The 25,937-nt window shown below is 36.7% G+C and overlaps 1 protein-coding gene and 1 long non-coding RNA gene across 2 annotated transcripts in view; one reads left to right on the top strand and one right to left on the bottom strand.

Moving 5' to 3' along the window:
- The window catches only part of LOC106960379 (uncharacterized), a 7,292-nt gene extending 4,350 nt beyond the window's left edge, over window positions 1-2,942 (top strand). Inside the window, exon 2 of the long non-coding RNA XR_001427547.1 lies at window positions 1,306-2,942. This is a non-coding gene — a long non-coding RNA (uncharacterized LOC106960379). The remainder of the gene's footprint in view (window positions 1-1,305) is intronic.
- A 163-nt stretch (window positions 2,943-3,105) lies between these two features.
- On the bottom strand, window positions 3,106-25,028 carry mfsd14a2 (major facilitator superfamily domain containing 14A2). The gene is made up of 12 exons (XM_015053454.1): window positions 24,772-25,028; window positions 20,501-20,596; window positions 16,316-16,378; window positions 15,035-15,162; window positions 14,794-14,908; window positions 14,488-14,706; window positions 13,471-13,584; window positions 9,544-9,615; window positions 9,237-9,349; window positions 6,456-6,553; window positions 5,212-5,369; window positions 3,106-3,360 (listed from the first exon to the last, which is right to left on the bottom strand). The coding sequence occupies exons 1-12, from the start codon at window positions 24,853-24,855 to the stop codon at window positions 3,148-3,150; spliced, it is 1,473 nt and encodes a 490-aa protein (XP_014908940.1). The 5' UTR covers window positions 24,856-25,028; the 3' UTR covers window positions 3,106-3,147.
- Between the last annotated feature and the right edge of the window lie 909 nt (window positions 25,029-25,937).

Below are 25,937 nucleotides of genomic sequence, written 5' to 3'. Positions count from 1 at the left end.
CGATTTGTACAACATCATTTGAGTCCATTTCAGGTGCAGCATCTTCAAATGAGGTTTAATTCACACTGAAACGGAAGAGAAGGGTTGTTAACATCCTTTTTCATTAATTATTTTATTCCTCATTTCTAGGGATTGCTTGGAAATGCAGGACCAAAAGCATTAATATTTCTTTATCAAAGTTTGAGCAGCTTCAGTCCTTATGGTGCAGCAGGTTAAATTTCCCTGCAAAGCTCAAAGAAAAGCAGCAGCGCGGTTTAAGGTAGGATGGTTGGAAATGTTTAGAGATGGATTCTGGAAAATGAAATCTGCTTTCAGAAACTCCTCCCTCCTCATCAAGGCTCGAACTTTAAACAGATAAAGCTGGAAAAAGTCAACAATGTTGCTCACAGTCCACCCAATGTCCTGGATTTTAATTAGTCTCGATAGGATAATCTCTAGTAGAGCTGAGCGTTTAATTTTGCAAATCTGACCTTTTTTCAAACAAGTTTTTTCCACTCTTTACAATGACATTTCCAGTGAACAAGATTGTATTTAATGCTGCAGATAATGTCTGAACATCCTCAAACAGATCGGCTGAAACTCGACTCTTTAAAATTTATGAAGTTCAAGGACGAAGCTGAAGAACCTTTTTGTTTTTTGTACGTTTTGTCCGCACTGGATTAACTGCAGCCGCATGGAAATAAGCTATGAGGCAAAATATTCATGAGTCGCATTAAAACAGAGGGAAAAACCTGCTCGCATTTAGATAACTGCCCCGTTTGAAAGCGAAAACAGGACCTGCTGCCTCTGGAATGTCACTGGTGAGCGAGCTAACTGGGATTAGTACTGGGAGGGGAAAAAAAAAATCCTGATCAGGAAGAGCTTATTCTAGGTGGTACGACCCAATCAACGCTTTTTACAGCATAATGAATCATTTAATTCAGTACCTGACCCGACTGAGCAGGAAAATGACACTAAATATAGAGGTCCAATGCTGAAGGTCCAATGCATAAGCAGCAGACTGGGCTCAGGAAAGCAGGAGGAATAAGCTGAATTTGTAGATTTAAATTACAGCTCCCAATGAGGAAACAGGTTTTAGATCGAAAACAAGATTTTACATTTCTGCAATCAAACCTCCAGGATATTAAACACTGAACTGTTAAATACAGAGTTCCTGCAGACTTTTCACATTAAGATGTTCAGACTGAGATCTGCAGGTTCTACTGAAATATATATATATAAAAAAACAAGTATCTTCAAAATTATGGCAGATGAAATTCTACAGGGGGCGACTTTAAATAAGAAAAGTGTAAGGAAGAATAAAAGGTAGGAAGGACAAAAGAAGAAGAAATAAAGGTTCATGGAGAAAGAAAGGAAAGTAATGGAGGAAGGATAGAGAGACGAGGCAGGAACAAGGAACTCAAAGAAGGAAGAAAGGAAAGAACTGCAGAAAAAATTAAATATTTAGACATTGGGAGAGGGAGAAAAGTTTGAAAACAAATATTTTTTCCATCCTCTACTTTCTAACTGAAGTCAAACTGTACTCCTCAGGAACTCTGTAAATAAGAGCAACCGGAGAGCTTAGCGAGGCGATGCAGGTTGGACAAACGCGTCGTGTTTTCAGTCGGCCGATTAAACATGAGGGAACAAATGAAACCTTCAGTTTTTAGTAAAACTGTAGAAATCAACACACACCACAAAGTGAAGAGACTTACTGCTGCAGGACTGCTACACTGCAAGAAACATAAAGTCTTAAAGTATTTTGTCTAATTTCTAATGCAAACATCTTAGTATTTAAATAAAATTAACTTATAAGTAACTTATCAGCAAGTTACAGGAGCTTGTTTTGAGTGAATAATCCTTAATATTTCTCAAGCTCAACTGGCAGATTATTTCACTTATAACACGACATTTTTCCAATGTTATGAATGAAATAATCTGCTAGTGAAACTAGTACTTTTTAAAATCAATAGTAGGAAATTATTGACTTCAAACAAGCTGATTAGCTACTTGTAAGTCAGTTTTGTTTTATTTCAAATGTACTAAGGTGTTTGCGCTAGAAACTAAACAAAAACGCTCGGTAAGATTTTGTGTTTTTGCAGTGTGATATTCTCATGAATGCATTAATGATATTCCCAGAAACTTTGTGTTAACAGTCAGCGTCGACCACTGACCTGCTAATCGATAGCTCTACGTGGTCCTGATGCTTTAGACATTAAAAAACAAAACAAAACAAAAAACGTGGTTCTGTAAGCCTTCGCCCTGATGCTGATACACGTCAAGAACCGATTTGAACAGGAAGGGTATGAATGCGGAGGAATAAAAAGTGTCTAACAGCTCCGATGGGAGCGACAGAGTAAGATTACAGAGCCTTCTCAGACCTTGGTCTTCATACAGGTTATGTCTATTTTTTTTTTAAATTATTATTATTATTTAAATGGTAAGCCACTTCAAGGCAACGTTTGTTTCTTGAATTAAAAACTTGAAGCACAACTGGACTTCAGTTTGAACAGAGAAAAATATACAACCCAAACTGTACTATGAATCTAGAGAACTGCAAGTAAACATTGAAAAAGGACTTCAGCTAACGAAGTGGTCTCTTTCCTGCACTTCTCTCCGTAAGAAGTCTGATATCTGAATAAATCTGTGGTCCTGACGCTGAAGCCTTCATCATCTGAACAGGTCAGCCATCCTGGCTGAGGTTAGGCAGCCTTTCCTCAACGCTCCGCTTAACAGGTCCGAAAACGACGACGAGCGTTGGGACACAAGTTATCTTTCCAGTACGAGAGCTCGAGTGTTTGTCGTTACACTCCAGCTGGACGAAAACCAATATCAAGACTCACACAGGTACGTAGTGGCATTTTAAATAAACACCCCTCTCTCGTGCTTGGTTCTATGTGCCACACCTGCAGAGAAAATGGAGTCCAGCTGAGCAGCGTCTCTCTCACTCACACCCAAAAAAACAAAATAAAAATACTAAACGCTTCCTCCAGAAAGTCCTCATAAACCCGCCGTTAGACGAAGAACGGCCTGGTGGAGCACCCTCTCTTGTGCTGTGGACAAACTCCTCTCCACGGCACTCTGATGCGTGTCCTTGTGGCTAAACGTGTGCGTCTGTCTTTTTTCTTTTTCCTTTTTAAATGGGGCGTGTGCCCCACTTAGCTGAGGTTATACGCTGCTGTCCTCCAGCAGCGGCTCCTTGCCCTCCGCCCCACTGCCCTGAGGGCTGTGGGAGTGACTCTGCGCCCCGTTGCTGTGCTTCTTGTAGGAGCCGGGCCGCATGCCGGGCCCCGTGTGCTCCGGGATGAACAGCGCCACCAACAGGGACAGCAGCACCGAGCACGCTCCGAAGAGGAAGGGAGGACCGGGGATGATGGCACTCTGAAGAGAGAGGAACAAACGACTTATTAATTTAAAGAAAACAAAAGTTCTCACTCTTATGAAAATCAGAGTTTCTGCAGGTTTGATATCGTGACTTAATTTGCTGGATGATAAACTGTCCACAAATTTATTACCATAAAAGATAATAATGTCATTTTAACTATTCTAACAATGAAGACATAATCAGGAGTTCCCACGGTGGATTATAAGCCTGGTGGGCCACCAGGCTTTACTTGTGCCTCCACCAGGCTTAGCATTGTTTATTTTATTTTATTTGTTAATTATTTCCCTTTTTTTAAAGACTTTATAGTTTGGGTATTCTTTCAATAACTATCAGGTGATATTGTAAAATTTCCTGTGAACTTTAAACATTTTTTTTAACTCAAAATCATGGCGGCCGGCTGGATGGATGAATGCTCTAGCTCCCAACCACCAGGCTTAGCAAGTTTTCTGTGGGAAACCCTGATAACGGTACCAGTACGTCCTCTCAAAGATCAATTCACGCACAACAAAATTTAATACTGTTTGGATATTTAGCTTAAACATCAAAACTAAATAAACAAAACACCTAAAACAATAAATAAAATAAATACTGAAGTCCCAACAAAACATACTAATCATTAGGCTCAGACACAGAAAACAGGCAAAATGTCCAGTTTTACTTTTTTTTGTAAAAGATAAAAATGCAAAAGTGTGTGAAATGTTCGCAACATTTTTTAAAATGACAGCTTTTTAATAATATTCACTTAAACTACACAAACAAGTATGCAAATGAAACGTAGCACTTATTTTAATTTATCATGCAACTAACTGACAACTGTAATGATTCAGGACCTTTTTTAAAACCAGTAAAATTAAAAATGTAAATTGTATATGTAAAAAAACAACAAAAAAACTTAACATTTAGTCAATTCTAACTTTTTCAAGGAGAGTGTTTTTACAACTAGCCAATCATTCAAATTCCACTTTTCAAACCAAGGTTTTTATTTCTTAAACATGCAATACATTAGATTCACTGCTCTGCAAAACATCTGGGTAATTTCTCTCAATGGGGCGTTTTGCTTCCTTGCACCATGGAGCTTGTGGTTTTGTCACAGCGCAGAAACGCCCAGATTCCTCAGCTGGGACCACAAATCACGGGACAAACAAATCCCACAAATACTTTTCTTAAAGACAAGCACAAACAATCATCATCGCTGGCAATAAAATAAAAATAGAAGCAATGAACAAATACAAACACCAAAACTAGTCCAGCTGGAAATACTTGTGGGTAAAAAAAAAACACCCTTTAAAATGCAAAAAGTATTTTAATGCACTTAGATTTAATAAAGTGTACAAAGTAGTCTGATTTTCTTTTCTTTTTTTTTGTCGGATAGTAGTTGAGAAATGAATCCAAAACATGAAAAAGTGTCACATTTGTTTTACTAATAGAAAAGCATAGAATTTCTTTCCCTTTTTTTCTATTTTTGGTCTACAGATATATTTTTTGTCCATTTTCAGCAACAAAAAAAGGAGATACAGATCAATCACCAAGTAATATTTCTGTATTTGATCAACATTGTTGATGTTTGTATTCACTACGAAAAGAAAATGAAAGCAACCCAAAACATGATTAAGTTGTGTTTTATCCAACATTTTGAGAAGATTTTAATTTTGTCTGTGGAAAAAACTCAACTATAAACCAATTTAAGAAGAAACTCTGTGCATTAAATTTGGCTGAATTTGCACAATTATTGAATCGTGCAACGCCTTTGCAAGACTTTCCATAGCCTTGCAAACGGCCAGTGGTTTGCACTCTGGATTTTAAGTCTTTACTCTCTGAAAAGTCTTCAGAGGTTCGTCGTCGCTCACCTCGTCAGTGGGGTTGGCCATGTTGGATTTGGCACCTTTGTCAGAGCCGTCCGAGTCCGTCAGCTCAACGTGGAACAAGTAGAAGACGAAGCCGTAAAGAGCCGGACCCAAACCGTTACAGAGCCCTCGGATGCCAGTGATCATCCCCTGGACAACACCTAGACAAATGACAAAAGTGTAATTAAATTAAGAAATACATGAAAAAGCAAACAAAAGTGAACACCAAACTGAATCCCTCCTCACTCCCTGAATATCATCTCAGACCAGTTAATTAGTTAAACATTTCTAGCTTTTAAGTAATAATATTTTACTAACTTTTAAATATATTTTCTTTAAAATCCATTAAATCCATTCTTTTTAGTATTTATTTATATACAAATGAGTATATTGTATGTTGGGAACTTGCTGTTTTGTTGCTATTGATCCATCTGTAAACAGTAATTTCAGATATTTTGTATGAAAGAGTAACGGATTTGCTAAAGTTAAAAAAAACAAAACAAAATAAAAACAACAATAATAATTGAAAATAAACCACAATTGGAAGCGGCTGGGGAGATTACAAAGGAAACTGGAAGTGGTCTTGCCCAAAAAAAAAAAAAAACAAATTAAAAAAGTAATTTTACCAGTTTCTAGAGAACATTTTGATAAAATATGTACAAATACAACTGAGTAAGAAAACTCGCATATTCTGAGGGTTTCTGCACAATTCTAATACAAATATGTTTACTTTTCCAGATTCAATTTTGAGTGTTCAAAGAAAGAAACAAAGAAAGAAATAGAGACTTTTCCAGGCTGTGAAGGAACTGCACAAACTGTGATAATTAGCACAAGTGCTGCTGTTATATGTGTAAACACACAGAGGACAGGACGTAACTCGAACGTGTCTGTCCCCTGACAACAGGGAGACATCAGGAAACATTTTAATAATTCACAGGAAAGTATTCAGTAGCAAAACAAACAAGGAAACATTCCTCAGAGCACTTCTGTGTCCAAAGAAAGACTCTAAAGGGCTAAGAAACTGTTGTTGAAGGCTGCTTAGATAAAAAAAAAATAGTAAAACTTTCTCATGGTTCGTTTCATTTATGTTGATTATCAATTAATTATCAATTATTCTAGCTAACTAAATGTCATTATGTGTGTTCATCACCAAGTTTAATACTAAAAAGCACTAAAAAGAGGATGTTCAATGGAAATATCTTGACATTTAGATCTCAGAAAACATGAAAACAGAAAGTGAAGCTCACCTTGCTGGTCTGGATCTGCATTACGGGACACGATGGCGCTGATGGCGGGGAAGGTGATGCTGGACATGGCCGCCACGGCTCCAGCTGCCCACATCATCCTGCAGTCGGTGTTAAAGAGAAAAAGAAAAAAAAAAAAAAACCTCTTATGTCATGTCCATCAAACTGATTGAAACCAACTACATGGTGTCTGGAGAAAGAAACTGAAAACAAAAACTGCACCAAAGAAATCATCACCAGACTGTCCTGATCAGCAGAGGAGGGCAGAGCACACAAAAAGAGCACGAAATTACTCAAGTAATAAAAGTAAAAGTATTTGGTAAAAAGTCTGATCAAATGATCAATCTTTAAATCAAATTATCAGGATAATCAATATTTTAAATTTACATAATCAGATATAAAGTTAAGTGGAAATTTGGGTATTTTAAGGACCAAAATGACAATAATTAATATAAATAAGAACAAATAACAAAATCAGGCAAAACAAAAAATGTTTCCAAATCAGTTTCTTTTAATAAAAAACTTATGAAACTAACAAAAACTGCAGGTTTGTGTTTCTGTCTGGTAAATTTTTGGTTAAAACATGTTTGTTTTTCTGTCGGTAGAGAATCCAGAAATTTTACTCAAGAGTAGCAAAGTAAAAGTAAGTAGTACAGTAAATTAAAAATATTCCTAAAAGTACATTTAAAAAAAAAAGTGATTCAAGGTAAAGTAATCGAGTAAATGTAACTAGGAGCTCCCGAATCTGCTGATAAGTTTTGAAATGCCTTATTAGTTTTCATCCTTTGAATATGGATGAATCTGATCTTATTCAACTCCACCTTAACATTTTCTGTGACTTCTGGTGTATTTTCTGGATCCAGGGAAACTCATATTGAGAATATGTAATTTCAGAATTGCTGCATTTTATTTTAGTGTGCTGCCTCAGGTTCAGAACAACAAGACTTGGCCGACTTGGAGAGAAACAAAAACAGTTTATAAAGTAACAATTTTTAACACTCCATTAAATAAGAAATTATATTTAAGTCACTAAAATTGCCTCCTACATGTTTTACAAACATAAAAGCATTCAGGTTTTAACACTGTTGGGCATATTAAAGGACTTTAAGCGATGTTTAACTGGAATATACTTCCCTCTAGTGGTGGATTGGAGTAATGACAATTAGAATAATTCTTTAAAAAAGCTGTAAAATTTTTTAACTTACTGAGATAACATGTAATATTCAACAGTTTTTTTTATTAAAAATGCAGGCATACTGCAGACTCAAGCAGAATGCAATTAATCTCTAAATTTCTAAATGTGCATCGTCTTACAACAATAATAAGATACATATTTGTTCCTATTTACAGCATATTAAATATTTCAATAAATTAGAATGTGTTCCAGTAATTTCATTTAGAAAAAAGCTGCGAAGAATTAAAAACCACTGGCAGTAACTCATCCAGGGGATTTAACAAATGGAGCCTTCTGTGTGCACGTTACCCAGGAGAGCGGCGCTCTGGAGGAGCTGCAGACGTGACATCTGTCCGTTTCGGAGAAGCGAAACCACGCAACAAAAAATAAAAATAAATAAATAAAACACTCAGAGTTCAGTTGATCTGTTTGGATCAGACAGATCCAACTGACTGATTAATTAGTGCAGATTTTTCTGCAGATGGGGACCAGGAGGAAGTTGTTCAGACTCCAGCGGGTGAAGTGATGCTAATTTAAGTGAAGTCGCTTAATTTAATTTATTAAGTTATTGGGGCCTCAGTCAGTGGTTTTTGTCACTACGAGAAAAATGTAGATAAATTTATCTGTTTAATTTGTGATGGGATCTGGATTCACGGTGAATAATAACTAAACCGCATAAAATGCGGCTAAATAGCCGATGTTAATATGATTGTAATTTCACGGATAAAAATAGTACAGGACCGGGTTTTTTTATGTTGTCGGTCAAGATAAGGATAACAAAAAAGTCTAGCGACCTGTCGCCCTGACACCAACTCACACACATCTTCATTCACAGTCTTACTTGTAAATCGATTTTTCTTTTCTTGGACGTTTTGATGTTAGCTTGTCGATGTCTCAGTTTTATTCGCTGGGAAAATCAATAAGCAGCTTGAGGTGACTCTGCTGCTCTCTAGTGGCGAGAAGCCGCAATGTTGGCTGGTAACAATCGGAATGCATTGTGGGAGATGTAGTTTGTAGTCAATTTTAAGTCATTCATGGGCCTATAAAATGCTAGGGGTCCACATAAAATGACATGGCGGGCCACATGTGGCCTGCGGGCCTTGAGTTTGACGCATGTGCTCTATCAATATGAAACAAAAACAAATGCTTGAAATAGGCCTCAGTTTCACTTTTTTAGCCAAACTACTGAAATAAACGAGATATTCAATCATATTTTATTTAAGATGCACCAGAGGATACTTGCAGTGCATCTCCTAAACAAATAAGATCAGAAAACAGATGTACTGTACAGACAAACACACAGAGCTGACTTCAGTGGTGTGTTTCTGCAACAGGAATGTTTTTTTTTGTTTTGTTTTGTTTTTTTCCAGTGTAACACCAGCAGCTGCATGTCTACGTGTCGGTGGGAGGAGACAGCAGCACAGCATTCAAACCGCTTAAGAGGATTTCATCTCTGCTCTTTCAACACCTAATCATTAAGATTACACTTTGAGATAAACTGCTTTCTTTTGGTTGTAGTGGTTTGATTTATGGCAGCATCTCTAACCCAACTCGTGTTCTGAACTGGATAAAAATGTATGAGGTGTTTAAAAAGTGTAAGATTCACTGACCAGGGCTGAGAGCCAAAGCCATACCAGGCCAGCTGGAGGATCTGGAAGCCAAGGCCGAGCAGGATTGTGTTTTTATTTCCTATAGAACGCATCAGGATCCCCAACACCACCGTCTGAGGAACCAACAGGCACAAAAATATCCTTAGCAGGCAGAAAAACTGAATATTTAGCTCATATTTTAATTTCACATCTGATTTTCGTAGATAAAAGAAAAATTAACATGCTGCTTTGAGCTCTATAACCAACATATTGAAGAATTTTAAACATTGCAAAAGCAGAAATGTGCTGTTAGCTTATTGTTTGATACCTGAGCCAATATGGAGAGGATCCCTAAAACGGCGATAAAGGCCGCCACCGTCTCAGAGGAGAAGCGTATGACCTGAGGGGAGGAGCGCATTCATAACAGGTTAGCACACGACTCTGCGACAGGCACGCATCAACACTAACACCTTTATGCATTTCACACCCGACACGCAAAAACAAAAGAGGCTGGCATGGGATATTTTGTCAACAAGTTGCATGTCCCACTTCCTTTATCAGAAGGAGCTTTTCTTTGTGGACTCTGAAGCCTTTCAGACAATTAACAGGAGGAACAAAGGTAATGTGAGGAGTCTGCAAACTGTGACAGTGAAAAAAGAAGGACAAAGATAGATAGATAAGATAGATAAATCTTTATTGTCATTGTCACAAGAACAACGAAATTTAAAAAGTGCCGTCAGTCAGTGCATATGCTTAAAAAAAAAAAAAAAAAAAAGATATAAGATATAAGCGGAGCAATTGTAGCCTAATGCTCCACTTCAGGTGCTTTTATCCCCCCTACTATGGGACAGAAGAGTTGCAGGAGCAAGTCTGACTTGCTCAACAGGTTTACTCTGAATCTGTTTATCAAACATCATTTAAAGACGTTCCTTAAAAAAACGATCACAGCCTCTGGAGCGTGAAGCTGTCCGCTGGCGCTAGCAGGGAAATCCATTAGTGCTGGTATTTTTGACGACGTGGACTTTTTGCTCCAGGCCTGTTAGTAAATCCATCCTAATGAGCCAACACTTCATTCAAACACTGAAACGGGTCGCTCAGCAAACTTGCTCTGCTGCGCTCAAATCAACCTCTGCAGTTTTTCTGGGGTTTTTTCCTGAGATTCCTGGAATTTCCCACAAACTATTCTGAATTTAATAGGGAACTAAAATAGTAAAAGTATGAGGCTTTTAACATGGAGGAGATTATCTGAGAAGGAAACAATCGGTCGGATGTTTTTAATTATAAATTGCCCTTTAAAAAAAAAAAAGTCTCTTTTCTCATCTTTATTACTAACAATGTACCTATGAGTGTAAAGGTTTTGTGTAGCCAAAAAATGTAGCTCCTAACTATGTAGATGATAATAATAAAATGGACAAACTAAATAACACGTATAGTCAGTCATTTCAAAGGGAATGCTTCAAGATTCATAGTCATATTTTTGATAAAAACTATTAATTTGGAATTGCATTCATGTCTGAAATGAGCTCCGTTTTATTTTTTCAGGCCAATTCAGTCTCGTCACGTTGGACATTAACAACATGTTGAATAATCATGAACACAGTTCTGGAAAAAATAAAGAGCCCACTGCACTGAACCCCATTAAAATCTCCTAGTTATTCCACCAAATATTGATTTCTGAAGTCTTCCTGAGTTAAAACATTAGTATTATTGTTTCTAAATCGATATAAACTTGTTTTCTTTGCATTATTTGAGGTCTGAAAGAACTGCATCTTTTCCGTTATTTACTCAAACTTATATTTATAAAAAGTAAAATCAGAGAAACTGATCATTTTAAGTCGTCTCTTCATTTTTTTCTGTATGCCATAAAAATAAGAACATAATTTAATTTATTTTTGTCACTGCATTTTGTTTTGTTCTCACATAGATTTACAGGAAAATGTAATCATTGATGGCCTACAAAAAATGCCAAATTTGCCTGTGAAGTAAATAAATAAATAGATAAATGTACAATTTTGAATAAATATGAAAGGAAAATCATAGTTGGGGGATTGGGACACAGCTACTTTATATTTCAGAAAAGTTAATGACGTTTCCAGTAGAAGTACGTCAGTGGTTTGCTGCACAGCTGCAGACCTCAACATGCTGCTTGTGATAATCTCTGAAGCACGAAAAAAGAAACTGGACTGCAGAGCAACGGAGGAATTTACAACGATCTGATCAGGATTTCTACAAATTCTCCACATCGTAATGTCTAATACTTCTACATTTTTTTCAGGTTTTACAACATCCTGGATGTTTGAGGACAAATCAGTGACCCAGTTGTTTTTTTTTTCATGAGTTTATCAAACTGCACAATCTTAAAGCTTCTGATTCAGCAGTTTTCAGGTTCACTTTTCACTGCTTACACTGAGCAGGTGTCGGCTTTATTCTCTGAAGAACATTTCTGTGGTATCATTTTTAAAAACTAGTCAAAAAACTAACAACGAAACTGGATTTTATTGCATTTTAGACAAGTCAGTTTTTATCTGTGGGTACTCTTTCCGCTAAGATGTAAAAAACCAAAATGATCATTAAACTAAACTGTGGCAAATCCAGATGAATCATTATTTTAGTTATTAATAAATCTAACGATTTATTAAATAAATAAAGTAAATTACACATTCAACAGATTTTTCATTGAACCACCTAAGCCTTATTTAATACAACATTACACTAAACGATGTAAATAAACAATCTAATTAATTTTTTAAATAAGAAAATAAACATTTTACTGCCTAAAATCACATCACATTCCTTTAGTAAATATCAACCTGGATCTAAAAACTTTGTTTTTATTTTGGATGCAAAATGTATGTGTATTTTTTTGCTCTGAATATGTTATCAGCCATTTGTTTGTCAAAAAATGGGTTTCTTTTGCGTGTGTATACTCCGTTTAACGATTAATCGATTAGTTAATTAGTTGACAATTATTCCAATAATCAATTAATGAAGATTAATTGTTTCAGCCCTAACTAACTGTTAGTTTTACATTGATACAAATAAATATAACAAGATTGTTTAAGTCTTATCAATTCAAATGTTCATGTTTCAGACAAATAAGTTAGAACATTTTTCACTTTTTGTAAAATGCTAATTATCAAACTCTTCGCCTGACTAGTCTATGTAGGAGCCATATCTCAGATTATTTTATTTTTTTCTTTATCATTTTGTGCATCCTGCAGCTCTGGTTAGATTCTTTCTTGGGACATCAGGATAATTAATAGTAGAAAACAACAGTGGATGCAGAATGATGCAAGCCTTGCAATTCTATAAATGTTACTTTAATACCTGCATCACAAGCTGCTGAGTAAAACTCATGGCTTGCAGCAGAAAACCGCAGCTTCAGGGTTCACTCGTCACACAGAAAAATTCAAGAACATTAAGAATTTTCAAAGTAAGTTTTCAAACTTTTACAAAAGCACACTTTGGAGATAAAAACAGGACAAATTATTTATAAAAATATACCATATTTTACTGTTATTAATAATGTCTCGAGATGGAATTTTGCATTGTACAGCAGGGACAAAGTAAATTAAAGTATAACAAAATTTTTATGTTTTATTTAAATTATACGGATCAATAAGTAATTAAGAAAAAATATCTATTTATTATACTAAAACAACTCAAACAAATGACAGTCCTGTTAAAATGAAATTAAACACAATATACAAATAATGTTATTTAAAGAATAATCCTGTAAAAATTTAAAATATTCTTGCCAAGTTTATAGAAAATACATAATCTTTGTAATTGCATCTGATCGGAAACTAGAAAAGTGTAATCTGATTTAACTTCAGACAGCGAGAAAAAAATCAGCACGTTTCTTTGTTGAATCAGGTGTTTGAAAATGTCTGGTTTCAAAACGGTGCAGTTTGAAAATCAAGCACTTTCAAGGACTTTATACAGAAATCTTGAAAACACCTAATTGAAATTCAAGCACTTTTAATCCTGCTTCATTGTAAAACATTTTCCAGAACCCACCGATTAATTTGTCTGAGACTTCAGACCTCAGTTTTATCGACATTCATCGTGAACTTTGGGAGGAGCAACTCTGAGCCTCAAACATTCACTTAAAGGACCTGAAAGGACTTGCAACAAAAAGGCCCATGCTAGAAGCACAACATACAGCTGAATGTGGACTCACCGTAAATAATCTGACTGCTTTTATGTTTCATAATACCAAGGAAAGTTCTGAAAGGAAATGAAAAAATGTTACCTGTCTGAGATAGAGGAAGAAGCTGGAGTACTGCCCAGCTTCGGGGAGGAAGGAGAGGAACACTGTGATGCAGATGAGCAGCAACGTGGAGTCCTGGCCCACTTTACGCAGAGACTGAGCCGGAGAAAAACAACAACAGTTCAACACAAAGCACGCTACATATTCCTACTTTCCAATCGCTGCACTTTAATTCTAATTTTAATTCCCACAGGACTAGTTCAGCCTGAAGTCTGAAAAACAAACATGTAGGGAAATCTCTCTTTTTGTATTTTTAAACAAGTTAGAATTTGAAATGCTGATGAGTAAAACGTTAAGATCAAGAAGAATTCAAACATAAAGCATGCTGTTTAAACATAAATCCATAGTAAAAAGGTTTATTAGACTTTTGCTATTAGGGAAATAGTTTTTTAATGCTGCATTTAATTTTCAGGTAATGGACAAATCTAAAAAATAACAGCTAATTCCATATTTTTCAGGAACGCCCAGAAACCCCGAGCTTTGTTCGTTCGTCTAGAAAGTTCAGTTCATTTGGGGAAGAGTGAAGGCACAGTCGAAGATGATGCCGACTGATACAGCTTGAATGCAAATGTGGATGCAAGTGGACCGGAGACCATTCTACAAGCAGATAGCGAACTATAGCGCAGGGAATTCTGGGTAAATACAATCAAAATAAAGGTGCAAGTGTAGCGCTACGAGTAGAAATGGTTCATGGTCTTTTACCAAAGACATAAGAGAAATCCAACAACTGCTAAAATATTCATCCTCCATTTCTGTTTATATTTTATGGAGAATGAAGTTGTGCTCCTGTCTTCTTCAGAGGTTTTTGTGTCTTTTCCTTCAGTAGTTCAGGTTTTTTTTAAAGAATTTAGTTTATTTGACACAGTGTGAAAGCGAACTGCAGCAGCTCAAAATGTAACAAACGTTGGAATTTTGGCTCCCAAACTGAGTCTACCAGGCTATCAGGTGTGAAACTCCCTTAAATCTCTGTAAGTCGACTTTAAACAGTGTTGTACTCACAGCAAAGGGGTCTGCCTGTTCCCAGGAGATTGGTGCTCCCCATGATGCCGGCCTCATTTTCTCCGGCAGCGACTCCGGGACGGCCACCAGGATGAAGCAGATGTCTAGCAGGGCGATGGCGGTGGCCAAGATTACCACCAACGTGTCACCGTAGGCCACCGATAGATAGGCTCCGATGGCTGGACTGGTAACCAGGCTGGCTGCAAAGGTGGCAGACACCTGGAAGGACCAAGAGAAAAAAGGTGATCAAAAGGAAAACATGAGGGTCAGAGTTATCGGATTTTATTTCTAACACTGTTTTCTCACCAAGCCATACGCTGTGCTCCTCTCATGCTCTTGCGTAATGTCTGCCACATAAGCAAAGACCACAGAGAAGGTGACGGCGAAGACGCCAGACATGGAGATGACTGCAAAATACCACCTAAAAGCAGAAGAACCGACGCACACGTCAGATCCAATAAATCAATCAGCAAAAAAAAACAAACATTTTGACCTTTGCTGCTGTGATTTTTTTTTCCCCTCTGGGATGTCAGAACTACGCTCTTACCACGGGCTGATCTTCATCAGCGGAATGGGAGCACACGTGAAGAAGACTGTTAGCAGCAAGAAGGACTTGCGTCCCCAAACGTCTGACAACGCTCCAATCAGAGGAGCACTCAGAAATGATAATAGGCCCTGGAAAAAAACAAAGAGGCAAAGATTTTGGAGAGTGGATCAGACAAAAGAAGAATAAACGTGTAACAGCAGCAGCAGACTTGCAGACATGACAAAGAAAAAAAGTTGCATTTCAAAAGTATCTTTCAAGGATGTTACTGGAAAACGATGCGCCTGCATTAAGGGGTGCACCGGTTGCAGATTTCTGGCCAATCGGCAATTACTAATCTTCAAAAAGCCTAACCTGGTGATTCAGATTTTGGCCAGTACCAATTTTTTTTGTCTGAAATGTTGCAAAATACAGCAAGAAAGTCGCAAAGTTAGCAAAAATGGGGTGACTACTTTAACCTGCAAACGTGAAGGACATGGCCTGGTGGTCCAGTCTATCAGCCATTAGGCTAATATTAAGAAAGAAAAAAAAAAAAAACGAAAAAATGTTTTTCTGCAGACCCAAAAACTTCAACTTTTATTTTAACTGAAAGAACAACCAAAACCAGGGTTTCCCCCAAAGTATTATAAGCCTGGCGGGCCACCAGGCTTTACTTGTGCCCCCACCAGGCTAAGCATTTATGATTTATTTTTGTCTTTTTAAAATGTTTGCATTCTTTAAGACTTTATAGTTGGTGTTTAGGTGTTAATCTTCCAAACTTTCAATAACACATAATTATCAAGTGATATTTTCAAATTTCCTGTCAACTTTGAAATTTTTTTAACTCAAAACCACGACGGGCCGCTGGATGAATGACTGCCCTAGCACACAAACCCGGGCTTAGCAAGCTTACTGGGGGATCTTTGCAAAACTATTTTCTGACGGTTACTGGCAGATTTGTCCATCAGTATTTTGATTGTTAAATATACAGATTATTTTAGATTTTGTGGTTTTAATTCACAGGAATCAGACAGGAAATGAGAAGGGAGCGAGAGAAAGTGGACGACATGCAGTAAAGCTCAAGCTATGCGAGTCTTTGTAGTTAATGTAGCACATAAATGGGTTTTCATGGTATAACATTGATTTCTTTGCATCCAACCACACATCATGTCCATAAAGGATGAACGGAAATGCGAAGTCATTTATCGCATCAATTTATGCAAAAGTGACGATTAAATTGCAGTTATGTCACTGAAGATGAAGCATGAGGGAAAACAGAACCATGCCGGTCTGTGTAATGATTACCTTCACACCGTGAATGAGTCCATTCATCAGGAATGTGTGTTGGGGGAATGTCTGATGTAATACCTGGAAAAACAAACACAGGAACCCAGATGAAGCAACTTTGGTTCTGTAATTTACTCGACCTCACAGAAGAAATTATGTACAATAACAGAAGCAATTTATAAACATAGAGAAAAAACAACTACAAAAAAACAAAACAAAACAATGTTTTATCAATTAAACTGAAGCAAGTTCAGGTTATTTAACACAGTTACCAAATCCATCTGACATTCATGCTGCAAACACAAAAATGTTTGGCGTTTTAAATTTTGCTGGACGATAAATTGTCCCATAACTTATTGTAATAAACAATAATGTTGTTTTGAGACAATTTTCAAGTCATATAATAGTAGTAATTCAATAATAACACAAGAACACATTCTCAAGGATCGATAAACTTTAAATTTTAGTGAACTTTTAAACACTGCGACAGACTGGCGACCTGTCCAGGATGTACCCCGCCTCTTGCCCGGAACGTTAGCTGGAGATAGGCACCAGCACCCCTCCTTACCCCACTGAGGGACAAGGGTGTTCAGAAAATGGATGGATGGATGAACTTTTAAACACTGGAAATTAAAGATATTTGAAATATCCAAAATAAATAATGAAAACAACAGAAACAAATAAAATTAATTATGAAGTCAAAATTGTCTTTTAAAAAAAGGGATAGTTGAGACCAAAGAACTAGACTATTACATTTACAGCAACAAAATACAGTTTTTGATTGTTATTTATTGTTGTTAAAAAGAAATAGAGTTTACTATAAAATAAATTGGTCACAAATCTGACTGGTGCATCTATAAAAAGCTCTCTAAAACGGTTACATCTGGGTAAGACGGGTTCTAATCATTAAAGTTCAAAGTCTTGCTCATGTCAGTGACACCAGAGTGGGAACATTGTGCGCTAGCTTATACTGGGACATGTTTAGTTTGAAGCTGAGAGTCTGGTTATTGTTCCTGTCTGTGAAGGAAAAGTCTTTTCTTCCTCGGAGTTAAGTACAGTCAAACTTGAAGTGTTTACTGAAGACTAATGAATCAGTCCCTCTCATCTTCAGACGGCCTCTGATTAGCCAAAAATGCAAATCTGCTTTTCGTAGCGGGGCAACAAACCCCAAATAATTAACAGCACAAACAAACACCTCCTTCAAACGGGAGACCATTGCATAACCCTGTCTGGCAAACATGTGGCAAACAGATGTGTACGCATATTTTGAAACAGGTTCCTGGCAAAAACTTGTGATTAAAGGAAAAAATATGCGTCTGGAAACCAGAGGTAATAAAATCTGCAAAGTTGACCTGACGTATGCAAAGCTACAGTGAAAAACTTCAACGCCGGGCAGCTGGTGTGAAATAAAGCACAGCCTATGGCAAGTCATTTATAAAACAGCTTTAAAGGAACAGTCTGTGCAGGATGATGGAGAGTCATTCTTCCGTTTTGTGTAACTTAGGAAACCTCTGCAGCAAACGCTACATCACAGCTGCTGGCACAGTGCTCTGAGCCAAACAGAGTCTGTGATGTGGGCTGACAATACGAGCCAGCGACCCCCTGATAAGCCTTTTCAACAAAGAATTAGGACTGACAATAAAACTGATGCCACATCCATAGTTCTCTGTTCAGCATCTGCTGAAAAGAAATCACACAGGGTTCTGGTCAGCTGGTTAGTATTTAACAAAAACTAATGTTTTATGGATTTCTATTAAGTCCCATTGAGTAGTAAAACCTTTAGCTGGAAATAAGCCTATTGGAGGATGAACTCTGCCAGCATTGCACACCTAAAGATGGAAATGTTTGGCCAGTTCGGTTTGTAAAACAGCTCAGGAAAGTGTCTGAACAAGGTCTGACTGACATGGACTTTGAATTTTATCATGATATTTTGTGGTACTTATTGTAATAACAATAAAAATTATGATAAAAACTGTTTATTACATCTTTTTTTAGGTAAGTGTATGGATGTAAAATACTGCTCTTGAAAAATGTCCCCATTTTAAATTGGTTTCTTCGGGTGCTCAGCAGTCATTCATGAAGAGGCCCGTCACTTTTTTGAGTTAAAAAACATTGTATTATTGAAAGATTGGAGGATTAATATCTGAACACCAACTATAAAGTCTTAAAAAATGCAAGCATTTGAAGAAAAACTTCAATAAATAAGCAGTACTAAGCCTGGTGGGGGCACAAGTAAAGCCTGGTGGCCCGCCAGGCTTATAATTCACTAGGGGAAACCCAGAAATGTTTGAGTTTTTTAAGACTTTATAGGTGGTGTCAGGTATTAATCGTCCAATAGCACATAATTATCAAGTGATGGAAATGTATCAACAATAAAAACTATAATGAATCAAAATTTTTATCACGGTAAGACATTTTCACAAATGAAAATTGTGTACTTCTATTTTCAGGTCTTCCACAGACTGAGGTCTGGTGTTGCATGATCGTTCAAACTAAACCGGACCGGAATGAGACTTCTGTGTGAAAACGACCCGAATGCGCACAAGAAGAATGTTGATGTCACACGGTTTATGAAAATAAATTCTATATAGAGCAGTTTATGGATCAATGTTAAAGTTTATTCAGCAATGGGAGCTGACATTATTGTCAAAAAAATCACAAGACGAAGGAAGCTAGTAAAAATGAAAGAGCAATTAATAGCAATGACCTTTTGAGAAACGCTGACTGCAGTTTTTGTAGGGAAGGATGTTTGGATGTGTAGTCAGAGCCAGCAGGTTCGGGATTGAGATGTGAAGAATTTCACTGATGGAAAGTTCTACCATAATTTCAGAATCATAGTCTTCATCCATTGTTTATGTCCTGATTTACCACATCTGACTTCTTCTGGTGCAGAATTATGCAACATGACCGTTCGGACTGCAAACGCTTTGAAAACATCTTCAGTATCCGAATTTGTTCCACATATGGAAGTGGCACAGATGTGATTTTTTTGGAGGTGAAAAGATCAGAATTGGGGCGTTCAGACTGCTGTGAAAATCCAATTTGGGTCAAATCTCTGCGAGGTGTTTGAAGCTTAGAATATCATTTTAAAAACCTAACCCTGATTTAAACTTCTCCACATTTTCATCTTTTCTGTATTTGGTTATTTCCTTTGGCTTTATGATGCTGTTTTTTCACTCATGTCTAACAAACATCAAACAACAGCTGCCCAATCATAACACAGGTTCACTCAGTTTAATGTTTAAACAAAGTCCATCTGAAGGCAACTGGTTAAACTGGTTGTTTTTGGGTTATCAGAATAAAGGGGGCTACATACATACAAATGGCACACTGTGTTTGTAAAAATAAAAACTGAAATTCATACAGGCCGCTTCACAGTCGTGTTACTGTGTCGGTCTATCACATAAAATCACAATGAGACAAAGTTTTAACTCTTTCATGCATGAATTAGGATCCTTTTTGTCAGGATTTTTTCCAACTTTTTTTAAGGGATAAAAAAGGTGGGAAAATAAATTTTGTAAAAAAAAAGAAAAAGAAAAATTCTAGGATTTTTTTCTAGGTGATTTTCTCCAAATGCAAAGTTGTTATTTGGAAAATACATCAGTTGTATTAGTCTTCAGGGGTTATGTGATGTCACAATTTTTTTTTTCCTGCAAGAGTTTCTACAGTAGGAGGAGGGACTGGATATTCCTGAATTGGTCTGAATGCTTTTTTGTCTGTCTACCTTATTGAATGTAACAAATATTTTCTTGCGCTTGCAGCTGATGGCCAGTAGTTGATCGTGTTTTGTATGATGCGCTAGTGTCCACTTCAGTGGTCTGTGAGCATTTATAACATAAAAATCCATTTTAGAAAGCTGTCCTCTGCAGTGACCAGTATACATGAAAGGGTTAAGAGTTTTGTTTTTTTTTGCAGTTTAATTTATTTGTAGGTTCTTTACACAGTAAATTAAACAGGCTCAATAATTATGAATGTCATAACATGTTTTTATTACAAATTCCTGGTAATTATTGAGTCGATAAGGGATACGAGAGGTGAGATTAAATATGTTCACTTCTTTCAATCAGAAGAGTAGTGGTCATCTAACTATTTTGTTCTTGGTTACACGTTTTCTTTGTTTTTAGAAACCTGTTAAAAATAAATAAATAGTACAAATACAACACAATGCTATGCTAGTTTACATAGCAGCCGAGTGTGGCTTACCGTGAGCATCGGGGTGGTGAGAAGACCCCATGCGAAAAACTCCAGGAAAATGACGACCACAGCATGGTAGACGCTGGGCTCACCGATTCCCTGAGGCTACAGGGAGACAGAGAAACACACAGAGGCGGTTAGCTGACAAGAAACATCAATCTCACAGCTTCAAAGTGTCTGATCATGGAAACATAAACGTAATGTCAGAATCTGTCGAATTCTAAAAACTATACTATACGATCACATGAGAACCTGTGAAGGCTGTGGATGCTAACGAGGAATCTTTGGATTAATATGTTACCTCTGGATTGTGATCTTAAGTCTTTTAAGGTTGTTTTGTTGTTACAAAAACAAATTTCACTGGACAATAAATTGTCCCAGAAGTTATTGCCATAAACAATAATGTTGTGCGAGAGCATTTTTAAGTAATGTAAGGCTAAGGCTCAAAGATTAATAAACATTAAATTCTAATGAACATTTAACACTGGAACTCGAAGACAATTTAAATATCCAAAATAAATAAACAAAAACAAGAAATTAAATGAATTATGAAGTCTTTGTTAATAAAATTGTCCTTCAAAAACAGGGGCTAGTTGAGACCAAAACACCAGACTGAAGTTTTTGGTAGAAAGAGAAAAACAATAAATCGTGCAAATGGAAATTTACTTGTTTTAATTCATTACTGCGACAGAAATATTTATTGTATACCAACACATTTACTTATTTTTTAAAATTTTACTCATCTTCTTTCAATTGGGTGCAAGAGGACCAGCGTAAAATGTGTTTGATCGGATTTTTCTGCATACACTACAAACTAAGTACTTATGACAAACTTGAAACCACAAAAGTTCTCTTAATCGAAAATGATGAATTAAAAAACAGAAAACAAAAGCAGCTGTTATCCAGGTGGAGTCAAAGTAGTGCAATGATCTCTAGAGGCACATTTGTAGGTCATTCAAAAAAACAGACACCTCTGTAATCAGAGAAACATGAATAGACATCCTTATTATCTCTAATAAAAACCAACTCCCTTGTGGGAAAGTCCCGTCACTCCAAAGTGAATTTTTGAAGCGACAAGGCGATGCCGGAGCCAGAGAACGGATGCTGTGCAGCAAACCATTAGATGCTATTATTGAGAGTTAATCAGTTTTGTTTTCATATTTATTTCCAATCGTGTAAAAGCAGTGCAGACTCCTGCTTGGGGCCCACATCCTCCCCTTGATAACTCCCTTTATTTCAGGTCATTATGATGACTCGACTTGCACAAAATGAGGAACAAGCTTTAACCGATTCACACACGACGCAACTTCCTCTAAATGAAACTGACACCAAGCAATACATTAACATAGCACTCAATGCTATTGACTAGTGAGCTCTCAATGCACAATTTGCTGTGGCTGGATGAGGAGATGGCAGAAAATCTGGCTGTTGGAGGTGAAATCATGATGTCTGAGTGGTCAGATCATATCTGGAGCAACAACAACAACCGTAGAAGAGCTACGCATGTCGGAAGTAGAGTAAAACGGATGACCAGAACTGAACTGAAGGAAATGAAATGTTTGTGGTTTCCCTTTTAGTCCATGTTTGCAACTCTCCCTTCGTATAGATTTTCAGTAGGTTTGACTTTTAACTGATTGCATAACAATGATGCATCACTCCATTTATAACTAATCCCACATTGCTCACACTTTTCCAAAAGCCTCGGATAGAACATAATTCATTTACTCTATCAAAACGAGCGGATCGCAAACTTTTCATCTCAGTTTTAACACAGAACTGTGACCAAAACATCAAATATACAAAGGCCGCCAACAAGCCACACATGGGGACAATTACATGTGCAAGATTTAAAAGCTACCATTTAAAATTGTTTCTCATGAGAAACTGAAAACAGAGGGTTTTTTTTGTGCGTTTGGAGCACAGAATCCCTTTCCCGCACACTGCTGGTCAGCTGGATGAAGCATTACAAACGATTTCAAGAAGCACAAATTCAGCTGCTTTTAAATATTTGCAGTTACAAAACACTCAACCGGTTGTGATGTGGAGATCGAAGGAGCTCCGCCCGTCTTCTGTATTCAAAACTTAAGTCAGGAGCTATAAGCAGCATGTTTGTTGTACAGTTGACTGCAAACTCAACCCAAGCAGAAAAGCCAAATAATTCACCAGCAAATATCAATTTGTTATAGTTGTCTAACTCCATTAAGAGCAGAAAGATAAACGGGTAGAATACTCAGCATTATTAGTTAACTTACTTCAAAATACTTAAATTGAAATTGGTTGGTGAGTTGCTTCAAAGCTTGAATGGCAAAAACTGAAAAGTCTGACTTTTTCCAGTTGTTGAACGCACCACACATAAGTGCTGCCAGGTAACATTTAGTTGTGGAAGATGTTATTGAGAGAAGACGACCAAACTATATTCAATGTCACTGAGGCGTTTAAAAAATTTATTCAGACGAGGAAAAAAGATGAATTATTACAAGATTCCTTAATCACTGCATTCACTGACGATGTTTAGGGCAGAATAGCTTCTCTAAATGGTAACCATAACTAAAACAAGTCGAAAAAAAAAAGAAAAAAAATGACATTTGTTGTTATATCTGAAAGCCAAACATTATCAGATATGTGCACTAGCGATTTAGTCGTTTTGATGGGCTGTTACTGTGACTGGCCTCCCGGAAACTGTAAAATATAAAAAAATTATCTTTTTACAATCAGCGACTACACAGCATGAAAGTTGTTGCTTAAAAAGATGACTCAAGTTTAGCCATTTTGATTATAACTAGTTCAACAATGAAGTCATAAGAAAAAAAGGAGTAAAAAGCTACTTTAAAATAAACTATTTTCCATAGAGATATTTCTCTGTTCACTCAGGATGCAACCCTTTTGAGTTTGAGGTCAGCTGATTATAAGAAGCTTAAAGGGCAAAAAAATGTTTCTGTATTTTATTTCTTTGAGTCCAGTTCAGTCTGTCATGGATCACGTTGGATTAGGAAACATTGTCAGCCTTTTGAAAGCTGACAATTTAAGTATCTAGTAACTCTGTAGGGAAAATAAGAGAGAATTATCTTTACAAATATTACTGCTGCAGATGCAGATATACCAAATAAAGTGTAACATTGTAGCTCTAATTGTTCTGTCTTTGTTTTAAAATAGTAAGAAATTTTGTCGAGTTGCAGAGCTGTGTAGCTCTCTCTCACACCCTGTGTGATTTGATCTCTGGTCCTTCTGGAAATAATTAATGCTAACTCCAAAACAGAAAGGCTTCTTAAGAATTCTGTGTGGTTAGAGTAAATTAATGGATCAAGCCTTTCCAAAATACTTTTAATTAGATTTTAGTTCCAGATGTTATACGTCTTATAACTTGGAGGACTGTCAATGATGCAGAGAGCGAAAGCCCTGTAACTCTTTGCTGCTTTTGAGAAATCCTCATTTAATTTTGAAATAAACACTTCATTCTTAATAGTTTATTTTTTATGTTTTCTAGAAAGTAAAAATCTATTTTGTCGCTCGAGAATTGGTACCAGCAGGTAAGAGCTTTACAAAAATCAGCAAAAAAAAAAAAAAAAATAAAAATGGTGCATTTCTAATTTCTAATCATAGCATATACTAAAGAAACATTATATTACTCGACAGTGTATGTTTAGTATGGTAGGTGGAATCAAAGCTTATTACTCTTATTACAAGTTGTTTAGTTCGTACAAAACATTAGCAAACAATATTTAAATGTTGTTCCTTCAACCAGGTATAACCCCGAGTTTTTCCTATTCTTATACAAAAGCTAAACAAAAAAAGTCGTTTTATTCAACAACCCAGATGTCACTTTCATTGCAAAAACAGTCAATACAAAAAAGCTAAGGTGAATTCAATACTTCAAGCAAATGTTGGGCTTGCTGACCAATTGAGAAGTCACACGGTTTACAAAGAGCTCGGTAAGCTTAAGATGAATGTGTAGGGGAAAGAATGCAACAATCCCAGGAAACGAAAAAAGTAATTTAGGAAGAAACATCAGTGTTGTTGACATTAGCTAGCTAGCGTTACCTGAGCTGACGTGTAAACCACTAGCAGGCCGCTGTGTTACAGTTAGCCACTTAGCTCAGCGGTGCCTCCAACAGCCAGACAGCGTTTAACGGTTAACATTATATTCAACAGACAGCCATAAACAACTTCAGCTCTGCTGTGTTTACATTAGCTACACACGGCTTCGGTCTAGACAAACAGTCGAGAGCAACTGTATTCAATGGTAAGCTAAGTTAACGAAGATAAATAAATATTTAACTCACACTTCCTCCATCTTTTATTATAATTTTCTTTGCTAGAAGAATGCTGCGGTTCAGCCGCTTCTTCTTCTTTTTCTCCCCCGTCATTGTTAACTTATGTTCATTCTTGATGTCAAAGGGTCGTCGTTGTCCCCACCAAAGTAAACTAATATTCTAAATTTGGGCTACTAAGCTCATTACACTTCAACTATAGGCAGCTAGCAGCGAGCTAACTAAATGATGATTTCTCATCCCCACCTCACTTCAGTCCGTCTTCCTGTACCAGCATTTTAGCCCCGCCCCTCGCTGCGAAATACTACCGCGCTATTGGCTAGCGACCAGAACGGCGATACAACTTTGCATCTGATTGGCTTAGAAAAAGTTGATGCTGCAGCCCTCCCATGTTGATTCGTGGGAATCACACCGCGGGTAACAAAGAGGAAATGTCATATATGGTGATCCCTGTGTTTATAAAGAAGGCAAACAAGACGTTTTGTCATTTCCAAGAAGTAAGGAAATATTCACTGTTGGAAAACAGAGCATGTAACATGGTTCGACGTAGATTCATGTCTATCGATACACAGGCATGAATGTATGTCATGTCTATGACATACATTCACCTAAAAGCTTAATTATCTATTTAATTGAAAAGTGAAACTTAAACAAGCACGACACAGACAAATAGCGCATTTCCTCCAGACTACTCCCAGTTGAAAAGAAGCACTGACTAACATGGGTCCCACCATCTCTTGAGTAGGATTTACTTTTAAATCCTTTAAAGGATGCAACATTTTCCACCACGTTTTTCTTCCACTTAACTTTACATTAATTAATATCCTCGTGGAAGTTGTCAGTCACGGTCAAAGTCAGCAATTGCTGTGTGGCAAAATTTATATTTATATTTCATTTTTGGCTAATAAATGTGTGAGTTATTTATTATTTAATTATAATTTCATTTTTAATCTTATTACATTTTATTCATTTAGTTTCTCGGCTTAATTTTAAGACATATATGTATTCCTATACATTTAGCTCAGGCAGTTTTGGTCCCTTCTAACATCGATAAACTATTTGTTTCAGCTGGTAATATTGCAACCAAATGGACACCAGTTCTTTTCAAAATGTACATACATTTAACAAAAAAAGGGGAAAAAAATGGATTACTTGCCTTGTCATGGCAAAAAGCACAG

Source organism: Poecilia latipinna, unplaced genomic scaffold (genome assembly GCF_001443285.1).
Source record: "Poecilia latipinna isolate Pla-1442-1.1 unplaced genomic scaffold, P_latipinna-1.0 Scaffold1180, whole genome shotgun sequence".
NCBI lineage: Eukaryota > Metazoa > Chordata > Actinopteri > Cyprinodontiformes > Poeciliidae > Poecilia > Poecilia latipinna.
Note: the sequence above shows the minus strand (reverse complement) of the source record. Positions and strands in the feature narration are given on the sequence as shown.